Below are 12,823 nucleotides of genomic sequence, written 5' to 3' on the forward strand. Positions count from 1 at the left end.
ATTTGCCCATAACTTCTTATTTTTTGTCTGTTTGATGTCATCATTTTAAAAATATTAGATCAGATGATACTCAGTACTCAAGTAGCCTTCTAATCAGATACTTTTTTACCCTTACTTGAGTAATAAACCCTATATCAGGAAAATATTGTCCTCGGTTTGTGTCCTTCCAGTGAGCTTTGCAGATGTGGGAAAATGTCATCAGGCAGTAATCATTGTTAAATTCATAATTATTCTCGGAGAGAGACCAACTCTTATCTGCCCCTGGGAGCCCCGTAATGCATAGCGTCATTTCAACAAGGGGGTGTCTGCGACACGGTTTATATGCAGGTAGCGGCGCTGCGGCTGCTTTATATAGCGACTCGTTGCATTCTCCCTCAACCCAAATCCTCAGATCACGCATTTTAGCTAAAACGCTAACGTTAGCTTGCCTTGCGTTGACTGTAGAGTTGTGGGTGATGGTCACGCAGATGTGTCATGAGATTTGAAGCGTTGCTGCCTTTCACAGACACTTTTTCTGCACGTGCTGCAAACAGGATAGCCGTCTTCTATCAACTGTCCCTCGGCATTTTTCAAATATCCAAAAAACGCCCGTACTTCCCACTTTGTCTTCTTTGAGGGATAATAAATGTCCTCCTGAGCGCTGCCGTCTCCTCCTTTGGCCATTATTTCAGCTTTAGCTTCAAGAACATTTTGGTTGTAAACAACAAAGCGCGCATGTGCCGCCGGCAACTTCAGCAGATGATACGGTGGCTGGTAAGGGTCACCGCGCCTACACCGCAGCCACGGTAACCCACCGAGATAATATAGTTTTTTTAAAAACAAGACGGTTATTATTATTGTCAACTTTTTTTTTTTAACCAGGATTTACCGCTACACCGGTTACCGTGACAACCCTACCTGATCGGTCTGCTTTGATCTATTTTGAAAACTCCGATCAAAACCGATAGGGACGCTATCGGCCGATTACGATCAAATGCCGATCCATCGGTGCATCCCTACTTTGGTCTTTAGCCTGGTGCTGCACAACCAGTAGGCTTTGATCACTGGACCTCAGGGACCTGCTGGGGGTGTAGGGTCTAAGAAGATCACCAATGTAAGATGGTGCTTGTCCATGTAAGGCCCTATAGACCAGAACCAGGATCTTGAAATGAACCCTGAAGTTGACTGGCAGCCAGTGAAGCTGGAGGAGAAGCGGGGTGATGTGGGTGTGTTTGGAGGACTTGGTCAGAAGCCGAGCACAGGCGTTCTGAACCACCTGTAGACGGTTCAGGGAGGTTCTGCTCAGACACGTGAAAAGAGAGTTACAGTAGTCTAAGCGTGAGGAGATGAAGGTGTGGACAACTGTCTGAAGTTCAGAGCGGGACAGAATGGGACTCAGCTTAGCAATGTTCCTGAGATGGAAGAAGGAAGAGCCAACAAGAGAACTGACATGAGAATCCAGGGTGAGAGCTGGGTCAAAGGTCACGCCAAGATTCCTGACAGAAGGTTTGGTGTGGGAAGCAAGCTGACCAAGAGAGTCTCTGACTTTGGGAACCAGCTTGTCTGGGGCACAGATGAGGATCTCAGTCTTATCTTCATTCAGCTGAAGAAAGCTCCCACCATCCAGGTCTTGATAGAGTCCAAGCAGGTGTGTAACAGCTGCAGCTTAGACATCTCATGGGGCTTAAAGGAGAGGGTCTACAGGGGTTGTTCATCACTAAATTAAGCACAGATGTGTTCATGATATAAAACATGCAGCAATGTGCTGGAAGCTGACTGCAGCGCCAGTCATGTCCGCTCTGCCTTTTCTAAGTCCAACAGACCGGACCGGCAACTCTGAAGTTGCAATTGCAATATTCTTGCCACTGGGCGGCATGGGCTGGGTGAACTTGTATTGACCCTGTAGAAGGGTCATTTTAGCACAGACCTAGCCTGGCCTGCCAGACTCATCCTCTGTTTAATTCTGCACAGAGAACTAGTCTGGTAACTCACAGCTAGAGAGGCACATGAGGGGCGGGACCAGGCAGCTCAAAAATAACCAATCAGAAAAAAGACGGAAATGTTGACTGTGTCGTGTGACGCTGTAGTTTTTTAGCTGTAGTCAAAAATGGAGTCTGGCGACGGCAAAAGCATCTCTCTTCATCAGAAGGGCGTTTAGTGCTTCTACTTGTTGTGGTTCTAAAGACATGTCCTAGTCATTTAGAACAGATGAAAGAGGGCTAGGGTCAGGAACTGAGCGTTGTGGTGTGCGGCGTACGCTGCTCAGCACTGATTGGCTTGGTTAGAATCATTAGGGGGCGGGGTTATTTGAATAGAAGAGTTCCCAGGCCCAATGCTTCCCACATGGATGCATGGTTCTGGCTGTTCAGGCTAGCACCTACCGGCTCAAGAAAACGATTTTAAAATGAGAAAAAGTTGCATAGTGTCTCTTTAAAGTCTCATTTAGCTTTGATCTCATAACTTTAGCTTCTATATTTAAACAAAGACTAACATTATCTAACATTTATCACTAAACTTGTTTATTCTGTTTCTTGTCAACTCTGAGTTTAACGTCATCCCAACGTTCCACACATGTTCATGTCTGAACATCATCACTTTTAATCTCAGATTTCTAACTTTTAATATCAAACTACTTTTCCATTGAAATCAGTTAATTTATTCAACAATATGTTTTAAACTGCAGCAATGACTTTTTGAACTCAATCTTTAACTTTTTATTTCATTATAATTAGAACCATTTCTAAATTAGGACTTATTTAGTCATTTTTGACTTTGAAAGTCCTGTTTACTTTTTATCTTGTTGATGTCATGTAAAGTCATAACAACATCATCCTAAGACTCAAACACTTTTAAAAAATACCTTTAACCCAACCCTAAAGGTCTAATAATATAAACTTTAAAGTCAGAATAAAACGGTCCGCTAAGTTTTCCCGTCACAGACCAGACCTTTTTTATGAGTCAGCAAGGATCCATGTGAACACGGCAGCTTTGAAAACATAGAATTTATTCTTTTCATATGAAAAGGACACCAGGATGTTCCACGATTTAAAACAGCTCCTTCAGGTATCTTCACAGGGAGAGCAGATCAGTCCCATGAGCAGAAGCCAGGACAGAAAGCTACCAGCAGAGGGCACACCATCTCCTTAAAGCTCCCCTTTCTCTACCTTCATCCTTGACTCCTCCCCATGCCTCTTCCCTTTTCCTCCTTTTCTCCTCCTCCTTGCTGTTGCTTCATTCTGACCCTTCGTGTTCCTACGCTCTCCTCTGATTGGTTTCAGACGTGCTGCTGAGCTCTTCTCACCGACTCTGCATTCCACAGCTGGAGACTGACACACACACACACACACACACACACACACACACACACACACACACACACACACACACACACACACACACACACACACACACACCTCCTCCCTTCCCCCTCCATCCTTGTGTTTCTTTCTTTTTTCACATCTGCTCAAAGAAACACCAAAGTCTTCAGACTCAAATGGCTCCAAAGCATTCCCGCAAGCGAGGAGAGAGAAATCACCTCCGAAGGAGGAGCTGAGGGAGAAAGGTCAAACGTTTCAGGAGGTAAATTAGCTCACAGATACAACAATAAAGAAAGGCAAAAACTGAATTTGGCTCTGGATTATATTCACACGGCTGTGTCGAACGTTCCCCTCTTCAGGGAGAGAGGAGTTCAAGTCTTGGTAAATATTGCGATAAAGTAGGATACCTTTGATTCATTAACAAAATAAACCGCTTAACAAAACATGCATTTTAAAAAGGCAAAAAGAGGGAAGCCAAATCAACTCCAGGTTATAAAACGACAGCTCAGGCAGATATCTAGTTACAAACCCAACTTTTATGGCTCATGCAGACTCATACTATGCTCTAAAAGCTGCTGAATCAGATCCAGATAGCGGCACAGAGAGCCAAGAGGAACACAAGTTAGGAATCACAGAGGAGAAATGCTTAAACTAAAACAAAAGACACCATGGAATGAAAATAAAACAAACATCAAAAGTGCAGACGTGTATACCATCGAGTTCTGGTGGCTCAAATTTGGATCATGCAACAAAAACCCCCCTCAGTCCTGCTGCACTAAAAAAGACAATGGAGTCTATTTAAAGGCCAGCTTCAATATAAAGTTCTATACTTATGTGCATAATTATAGTTTATGCCCTCAGACAGTTTGAGGTCAACGATCCCTTTCACTTCTAACACGCTCCCATCGTCCTCCTCGCCCGACAAACTTCTGCTGACATGTCAGATCAGAGAGGAGAGAGGCAGGCTCATAAAACACACACACACACACACACACACACACACACACGCACACACACAGTAACTAACAGTCTTACAGCTGCACAGAAAAAGACAAATCCAAGAAAAAATATGCTAAAAGTTTCCAGTTCTGATTAATACTGACACGGTAACGAAGAGAAGTGAAGAAAACACTAGAAAAACAACGCGGTTCTTAACAGGAACGTTTTGCATTTTAAAGAACAAAAGCAAAGCACATTTAGTTAAAAGTCTTCCTTTGGAAATGGTAAAACGTGGATTGGAAAATTCAGTGTGCAAAAACAGACTCTGGCAACCGGAGCTGTTGGAAAAAACTCATCTGAATGTTTGTCAGCTGCAATAACACGATTCATGTTTTTAGGGAAGAAAAGCAGATCTGATTCATCCAAATCTGCTCAAATTTTACAAAACTGGATGTTTTTTTTAAAGCTGTTGACTCAACATGCAATCTGCCGCGTTCTACGCAGCCCTTCAGCACTTTAAAAATACTTTTATTTTGGTGTAAAAAGAGACAAAAAAGAGCATCAGAACGAGTTTGGATCTAGTCGTGGGTTAGTTGGGAGGTTTGGGGTGAGTGGAGCTACTCTGACTGCTCGTTCAGCTCCATGTCAGACACCAGGATGTTCTTCTCCACCTGCTCGGCGCCTGAGCTGGTGCGGCTGTACCGAGCCCCTTCGTAGGAGCCCCGGGAGCCCACAGTTCGCCGGCGGTACAGGTAGATCGCCGCAGCGACCACCAGGACTAGCACCAGCCCCGTCACCATGACAGCAATCAGAGTGGGCAGGTGGTTAACATCCACTGGGAAGGATGGAAGGACATCTATTAGTACAAAAGCTTCCCTTAAAGGAATGCAACAGAAGCCCAAACACACTTACTCGTTACAGGTGATGTTTCAGTACCTGCAGATAAAACAGAGAAGAGCAGGTTAAATGTGTGCAATCTGTATCTTGTCAAGTGAAACTTGTGTCTTGTGCGCTCTCACTGCGAGGCCGTTTGCAGATTACTCCGTGTGTACGATTCCTGCAGGCGTCCGGCTTCCACAGGCCGGTGTTGCTTTGGATCCAGAAGCAGGAGTTGATAGAGAGGACAGAGAAAGCATCGTTATGTTCTTCCCAGTTGGTGAACGACATCTCCGTGTCTTCGTTCCACACAAAGCCTCGACCTGCGACGGGAACACAAACACAGTCAGGGAAGCCAAAAACCCGTACGTGGACTTCTGCATCAGCTGTGCAGGTTTACCCAACTGAAGCTCTCCAAACACACCGGCGTAGCATTTTTCAAGCCAACGATAAGAGAAGGAACTAATTTTACAGGAAAGTCACCTTGATTGACTACATTTATTTGCTGTAAAAAGCATCAGTACTGCTTCTGAATGAAGCGTTTAACGATTATCCTTTATGCAACACTACAATCAGCTAATACCTACGAAATATGGAAATTTACCTGCAAGTGATTTGTCTATAACGGGCAGGGAGCCCTGGTCCTGGTGAGCCACCGTCCAACACGTTTTAGAGGTTTCCCTGCTTCAACGCAGATCAGTCACCTGTGCAGCAGCTCATCAAGCTCTGCACAAGTCTGTTAATCACCTGCTGATTAAAATCAGCAGGGAAACCTCTAAAACGTGCTGGACGGTGGCTCACCAGGACCAGAGGTCCCTGCTCCTGGTCTATGTCTGGGGTGCAGACTGTATAAGTTAGTTAACTGTATTTTAACCCAAATAGCAATGCTCAATGCAAAGATTAAGAATGAAATCAAAATAAGTGTCATTAAACTTTTCAAATGAAATAGAAACATAACATCTAAATACATCTGCAGTACCAGTCAAAGGTTTAGGCTATGTCTGAAAATTCAGTCTGGTGCCTGATTTAAACCAAAATGTTAAAAATCAAATCTAAATCAGTAAAGCTACATTCAGAACGATTGGATCTGATTTATACGTATGAGGTTAAACTCAAAGCATTATAATCCACTGTAAAAACAAACTTCATTATTAAAGGCCTGGTTTGAACAATGTTGAACAAAACATTCTCTGGGAAACATCAAACTTAAATATTGTCACAGTTAAAAAGTGAAATGTCAGCGTTGCAGATTTAAACTAAATATTAAGCTAACACGCCCTGAAAAAGGGAAGTAACCTACCAAAATAAAAGCAGCTCACTGTGACCTTGCTGAGGAATAAGTGGTGGACGTAATGGAAGGATGGATGTTTAGAGCTGGTTGTTTTATTTAGATTGAACTATAAATGATTTTAATGTATTGCTTTTGCAATTGGCACCCCATATTAAACATGTTAAAAAGAAGTGTGCTGTGCAGGAGAGAGCCTGAGGAGACGGTCTGCGTCACTGGACCTTTCACGCTGATTCCCAGCCAAGCTCCATGTGCCTGTTCCGAGAAACTCTGGATGTGTTCCCAAATAAAATTGTGCTCCACCTCATCCAAGATGGAAACAAGTTCTGCTCCCACTAAAAACAAGAAGGACAGAGGTGGAGGAGGCAATCACACAGTGAAACTGGACTATTGTGGCACATGCTCAATAGAACCATCCTGAATGTAGACAGATGCATATGGATGCTTTGTGTTGGTTGTGTTGGATGTGGAGGTCGGCAGTGCTTCGTTGGTTTTAGAGCCGTAAAGGTTCGGAGCTGCTTCCTTACTTTTTTTGCAGGACGTGCGTGCATCCTGCTGCAGCTTGAGAAGTTGCAGGTTGAAGGCGTAGCAGTGGTTTCTGAATGGAACCCAGGCCCACTCTCCCGCAGAGTTGGGACACTGCCCAGGATAGATCCACTGGTGAGTCATGGGTTCATCTGCACAGAGGTAGAAACCGGGATGAAGTTACGTCTGGACTTCGTTAAAGGGCATTTTAAACCTTGTGAACTCTATATAGATAGTTTTCTTGTAGGCATACGTACTATTAATCTGACATATGGCAGCCTCCAGTTTAGCATCACAGGGAGTCATAGTCCACTGGCCTGTTGTGGTCATGTGACCACATCCAGCCATCTGATTGGGCTCCCCTTCTTTCCAGTCAGAGTATTTCACCTCTTCATCACCTAACCAGGTGAAACTCCGTCCCTAATGTGAGCAAACGAGGTGCATCTTTAGCTGTTTTTCTCAGACTAAAAGATAATAAATCATAATTCTGTGAACATTTGACCAAAATGACTAGAATTCCAACATCTTTATGTAGGAGCCTAAGTCACGCCCCATGGGTCCTCAGAAGAACAAAAAATGAATGCAAGTCTTTGGGGCTAATTCTGGATTCATGGATTTCACAGATGATGTGCGTGAATGTTGAAGATGCATTTTGATAATAAGAAAGCTCTTATTTTCTAACGGGGGAAATGTTATTTTAGGTTTTGTGTGAAAATGAGTCCAGGACTACAAATGTGCTTCATGAACTTGATGTCCTCGAACCAAAGCAGAGGGAAAGTGCTGTAAGTTCAGGAGGAAAGAGACCACCATACATCTGGCCATGTGGTAAGTAGCAGCTACGCTAGGGGAGGAGAGATTATGTGGAGACGATGTGCTGGTGTCTAATTTGTAGTCATGCTAATTAGGAACTTTTACAAGCTGATGCATCTCAAAGTGCGTGACAGGCGTGGTTGAAACGCCCATCATTAGTTTTCTTTTAAATAGAAGTGCAACATATGTGTGATCCAGGGCGTAAGGCACAGCGGGTTAGAAAATAGGTCTTTTAGCCCCGTTGACTTGCATTCATTTGTTCGTTCTTCCGGGGACCCGTGAGCCGACTGGAGGGGGAGGAGACTTAGACTTAGACGTCATCCGTTTCAAATAAAGTAGACCAATAAAAACTCTCCAGACTGTCTAACAACCTTCTAGATGTTACTGTTACAGGACTGCATACGATGCTATACATACATATATATATACATATATATATATATACACATATATATATATATATATATATATGTGTATATATATATATATATATATATATACACATATATATATATATATATATATATATGTATATATATATATATATATATATATATATATATATATATATATACATCTAGAGAACTATTCCTTATGACCACTTAAACACAAAGGCATAAAGGAAGTACAGCATAAAAACTCTAAGCATTTGCACAATGCTGTACATTCAGAAGCTTACTCCGTAATTATAGAGAGCGATCCAGGCAGGCTGACGCAGGGTGTTGATGAGCAGTGTGAGATCTGCCTGTTGGAAGGGATCCTTCACCACAGCTAGGCTCCCGTTTAAAGATTCACAGATGTACAGCGCGCCGGTCCAGTCCAGGGGCTTCTTCACAACCCGGTATGTCACCCCACCCAGCTCCACAGCCTTAGACAGGGAGGGAGGAATGTAGGCAGGTACTGGAGGAAGACTTTGATCTAAAATAAAACATGACACTTTACTTCCACTCTTCTGCACACCTGATTGGCTCTGTGGTTGGTATTGAATGCCATACCTTGCTGCTTTTGACAGATGAAGCCATTTTTCTCCATTTCACAGGCTCTGGAGGCCCACATGGCGGTGTTCTTTGGCGGGTTTCCGTGAATCATCACCACACAGTTTCCCTGAAGCGATGGTGAAACCAACAGAACAGCAAAAAGAAACTCTGAAGGGTGCCAACCCAGCTGCTGCCTAAAATTCCAACATCAACACTGTAAAAATCTAAGCTGAGATAAAATCAAAACTCACAATTTTTTCAATTTGATAGTGCAGAAGGAATCAAGCGTATCAAAAATACCAGATGAGACAAATACGTTCAACTTTCTGTGAAGCATTTAAACTCCTTTAAGCTTGGTTTATGCTTGACGCGTCCGCGAGGTTCGCACGGCTCCGCGCGGAAAAGTTGCGTCATTTTAACAACCACGCCCCTCCACCGCACCTCCGCACGGCCCAGACTTTCCGCACATGTTGTTAATAACTCTTGGAGAGAAATAGCTCGCACTGTCAGAAAAAGATGAGGATGCTGTTAAAAATGCTGGAATGCCATGTTGTAAACAACAGTAATTTTTACTTCTACTATGGTGTAGTGTTGGAGCCATGCCGTAGAGCTCCATGCTGCCCCCTACAGTTTGGAAGAATATCGGCTCACTGCAGGGACAAGCCGCATGAACCATTAAAGGTGGTTTATGCTTGACGCATCCGCGAGGTCCGCACGGCGAAATTGCGTCATTTTAACAACCACGCCCCTCCACCGCGCCTCCGCACGGCCCAAAATTTCCGCAACGCACACCTAGGAAATTTTCTAACCACGCGGACGGTCGGACGTGGAAAAACGTGGCGGACCGGCAAGAACTAATATGGCAGAGGTTAGTAAATACAGACATTTGTATGCTTCAGCTCTCAGAGATCACCGTTATCAACATGTTGTTAATAATTATGGGAGAGAAATAGCTCGCACTGTCGGAAAAGACGAGGACGCTGTTAAAAAATGCTGGAATGCCATGTTGTAAACAGTAATTTTTACTTCTACTATGGTGTAGTGTTGGATGCATGCCGTAGAGCTCCATGCTGCCCCCTACAGTTTGGGAGAATATTGGCTCACCACAGAGACAAGCCGCATGAACCATAAACGCTGCAAGTTGTGAAGCGCGTTCCATCCACGAGCCGCATCACCAAGCGGAAAGTAAATGCGTCAAGCATAAACCAAGCTCTAAAACTCATAAAGAAATGATGTTTCTACTCTAAAGTCTACCTGGGTTACAGTGCTCCAAAGGGGGCGGGGCTTTTACACCTGTATAATCAGATAAAACCACCTGCAGATGTTTATAGAGAAGTGATTGTGTGACTTTTGTCATAAGTGTGATTTGCCAAAACCAAACATCATGTCTCACTATTAAAGTATAACTATGTGTTTTTATGTATAATTAGCTTGTTGTTTTCCAGAGCTGTGAGGAGTGAACAAGGACAAAAAAACGAGAGAGAATCCCAACCAGAACCTCTCTAAAGGTGCTTGATCTCTTATGATCCAGCACTTTCAATAGCAGAAGTAGTACCGGTGTCTTGTTGTGATGAGGTCCACTGTTGTCGATTGGTTCTCCGGGGGCCCAGTTGGTGTAGCTGAGCAGCCCAGTTTTTGCCCACTGGAAGTGACCTTTAGAGTCTGAGGTCAGACCCACCCAAAGGTCGCTGCTGACATTCTTCATCAAGATGGTGAGAAAAGCTGTGAGGGGGAAAAAAGTCAGTCACATCAGGATGTGAAGAAACTCCTCCTTTATCTTCTGGCTTCAAGCTAGAATTACCTTGAGCCAGATGATTGGACACCACAGCCAACACGCCGCCGTGAGTCTTGCATTTCAGCTCTGCTGCAGTCCAGGTGACCAGAGGTGACTGATCAAACACTCTGAAGCACTACAAGCACAGCCAGTGTCATCACATGTTATCTGGTTGCATCAGGTGCAGGAAAAAGGTTTGGAGGACTATGAACACTCAGATGCACCTTGTGTTGAAAGGAAGACCATCCAGCAGGACAGCCGGCCGGTGGATGAGGGGATGATGGAGTAGGAGGAATGGTCCCGGTGACATTCACCCTCTTACAGATGTAAGGCAGGTCAGAGTCACACTTCCGATCTGCCCAGTCTCCTGTTTGGTTGTGAAAAAATCCCCGTATGACAAATCTGCTGTGCTTGGGTTGTTCTGACAAGGATTATTTCCAGCTGATCGTACCTTTGCTAGCGGACGTGTGAACACATTTGCGGTCACGGCTGATTGGCTGCGGCTTGCCGAGTGCCCATGAAATATAATTGAGCATGGAGTGGTCGGACCAGCGGAAACGCCTGTCATTCTCATAGGTGTGAAGCCCGATCCACCAGCTGTCGTCTCCGACCTTCACCATCTGAGGGTGAAGTGGAACGTTTTTTATTACCATAAATAAATGAACACATTCTTGAAATTTGCTGAAACCTTGCAATACCTTGTTTAAAGTGCTGGTGAGGAAACCCTGTTCCTCCGCTGAGTGGACCGAGGCCACTGAGGAATCGAACCAGGAGCAGATCCTCTGGGCCTGGTCCCAAGTGGTGCGATGGTCAAAAAACTTGTAATCGGCCTCCTGGAAGGTAACCCATTCTGGAGAGCTGGTGCCTGAGACAGGAGAGGTGGGGGTGGGGGGTGGGGGGGTGATCAGACAAATGAACAGGAAATAATTTCTGTATGCACAGAGGACAAAAATAAAGAATTGATACCTTCGGTTGCTTCTGGTACATTTTCAACACTTCCTGAAAACACACAAAAGCAAACCTATTAGCTAGATTACATAGCAACGGCCAACAAGCAAGCTGGGCTTTCTCAAGATAGACTGCTTCTGTAATGACTATAAAGTTTTTATTGCAGTGGGAAAACTCTGGTAAAGTCATACCTCTGGGAATCTTGCAGATCCAGTCTAACTTATGGTCACAGTGCATGGCCAGCCAGGTCATGCTGCCCAAGTCTGCTGCAGCGCACTGCCGTATGTTGTACTGGTAGCGACCAAAGTTCTGGTACGTCAGCTGGGACACAAGCAAGAGTAAGTGGCTCGCGTTCAATCAGTTAATGTTGAAATGAACAAACGCTTTTGTCCGGTTTGGACTCACAGGAAGTCCATCGCTCCACCTCCAGCTGCCATTGTCCGTGGGATTCCTGCGGTTCAGTCCAATCCAAAACCAGTGCTGCTCGTGTTCCTCTGACTCCCTAAAGACAACGGTATCACCATGGTAACAGCGTTCATGCGTGTTTCTGTGGGGGCTCTCTGTCTGTATTTCTGTGATGAGCAGTGTTGGGAGTAATGCGGTACAGAAATAATTAATTACTGTAATGCATTGCTTTTTGCTGTAATGTGGTAATGTAAGGCATTACATGGAAAGAAAATGGTAATATTTACTCGGTACAATTGTCAGTAACGCAGTAATTACAATGCATTTTAAACCCAGAATCAAGATGCGTTTCTTAAAAATTCAAATTGCGGGAAACCCGAAAAAAGATCCAGTATCTGCATATATTACGTCATTTATGGACTCAGCTTTGCAGGCAGAGAGGACGCAGCGGCAACGGCTCAACTACTCCAGCTGCGTCCTCCACGCGGTCGCTGTAACATTCACAAAATCGCTCGACTAAAACAAAATAATTCACCTGCGATCGTTCATATCAGCGCATGTTCTCTTGTATTCTGTACTTTTCTGATGTGCTTTGCCTCATCTGAGTTAATCTGGGCCCCGGTGATTTTAACTCATTGCTGCTGGAGCGCCGCGCATGTGAAGATCCCTTTGGCTGATCGTTAGAAAGTAGGAAGTCTAGGAAACAGTTTTTTCTGGAAGACGGAGAAAACATGCAGCATGCAGGAAGGTTAGAGAGAGAAAGGGCCGGAAATTATTCAAATAAAATCAAGAAAAAGAGAAAAAGTAAGTAGATTTATCCCCAATACACATTTTTACCAGTGAAAAGCAATAATATATAAGCATTTAATATTTATACATGTGATGGAATCAGATCACCCCAGATGTCAGTCCCACATCCAGGGCCGTATCAAGGCATTTGGGGACCAAGGTTAAATAGACTTGGAGCCCCCACCACCTCACTCCC

General features: G+C 44.2%; 1 protein-coding gene across 1 annotated transcript in view; it reads right to left on the bottom strand.

The window, feature by feature from the left end:
* Positions 1–4,746: 4,746 nt before the first annotated feature.
* mrc2 (mannose receptor, C-type 2) overlaps positions 4,747–12,823 on the bottom strand; it is a 33,496-nt gene continuing 25,419 nt past the window's right edge. The window contains exons 14-29 of the mRNA XM_015948880.3: positions 11,839–11,935; positions 11,625–11,754; positions 11,452–11,484; positions 11,184–11,350; positions 10,937–11,105; positions 10,710–10,852; positions 10,513–10,621; positions 10,267–10,433; positions 8,730–8,838; positions 8,414–8,652; positions 7,182–7,344; positions 6,927–7,076; positions 6,621–6,734; positions 5,255–5,434; positions 5,148–5,171; positions 4,747–5,070 (exon numbers count right to left, since the gene is read on the bottom strand). Of these exons, the coding sequence (XP_015804366.3) occupies positions 4,853–5,070; positions 5,148–5,171; positions 5,255–5,434; positions 6,621–6,734; positions 6,927–7,076; positions 7,182–7,344; positions 8,414–8,652; positions 8,730–8,838; positions 10,267–10,433; positions 10,513–10,621; positions 10,710–10,852; positions 10,937–11,105; positions 11,184–11,350; positions 11,452–11,484; positions 11,625–11,754; positions 11,839–11,935 (2,212 nt within the window). The 3' untranslated portion in view covers positions 4,747–4,852. The remainder of the gene's footprint in view (positions 5,071–5,147; positions 5,172–5,254; positions 5,435–6,620; positions 6,735–6,926; positions 7,077–7,181; positions 7,345–8,413; positions 8,653–8,729; positions 8,839–10,266; positions 10,434–10,512; positions 10,622–10,709; positions 10,853–10,936; positions 11,106–11,183; positions 11,351–11,451; positions 11,485–11,624; positions 11,755–11,838; positions 11,936–12,823) is intronic.

This window comes from Nothobranchius furzeri, chromosome 5 (assembly GCF_043380555.1).
Source record: "Nothobranchius furzeri strain GRZ-AD chromosome 5, NfurGRZ-RIMD1, whole genome shotgun sequence".
Taxonomy (NCBI): domain Eukaryota; kingdom Metazoa; phylum Chordata; class Actinopteri; order Cyprinodontiformes; family Nothobranchiidae; genus Nothobranchius; species Nothobranchius furzeri.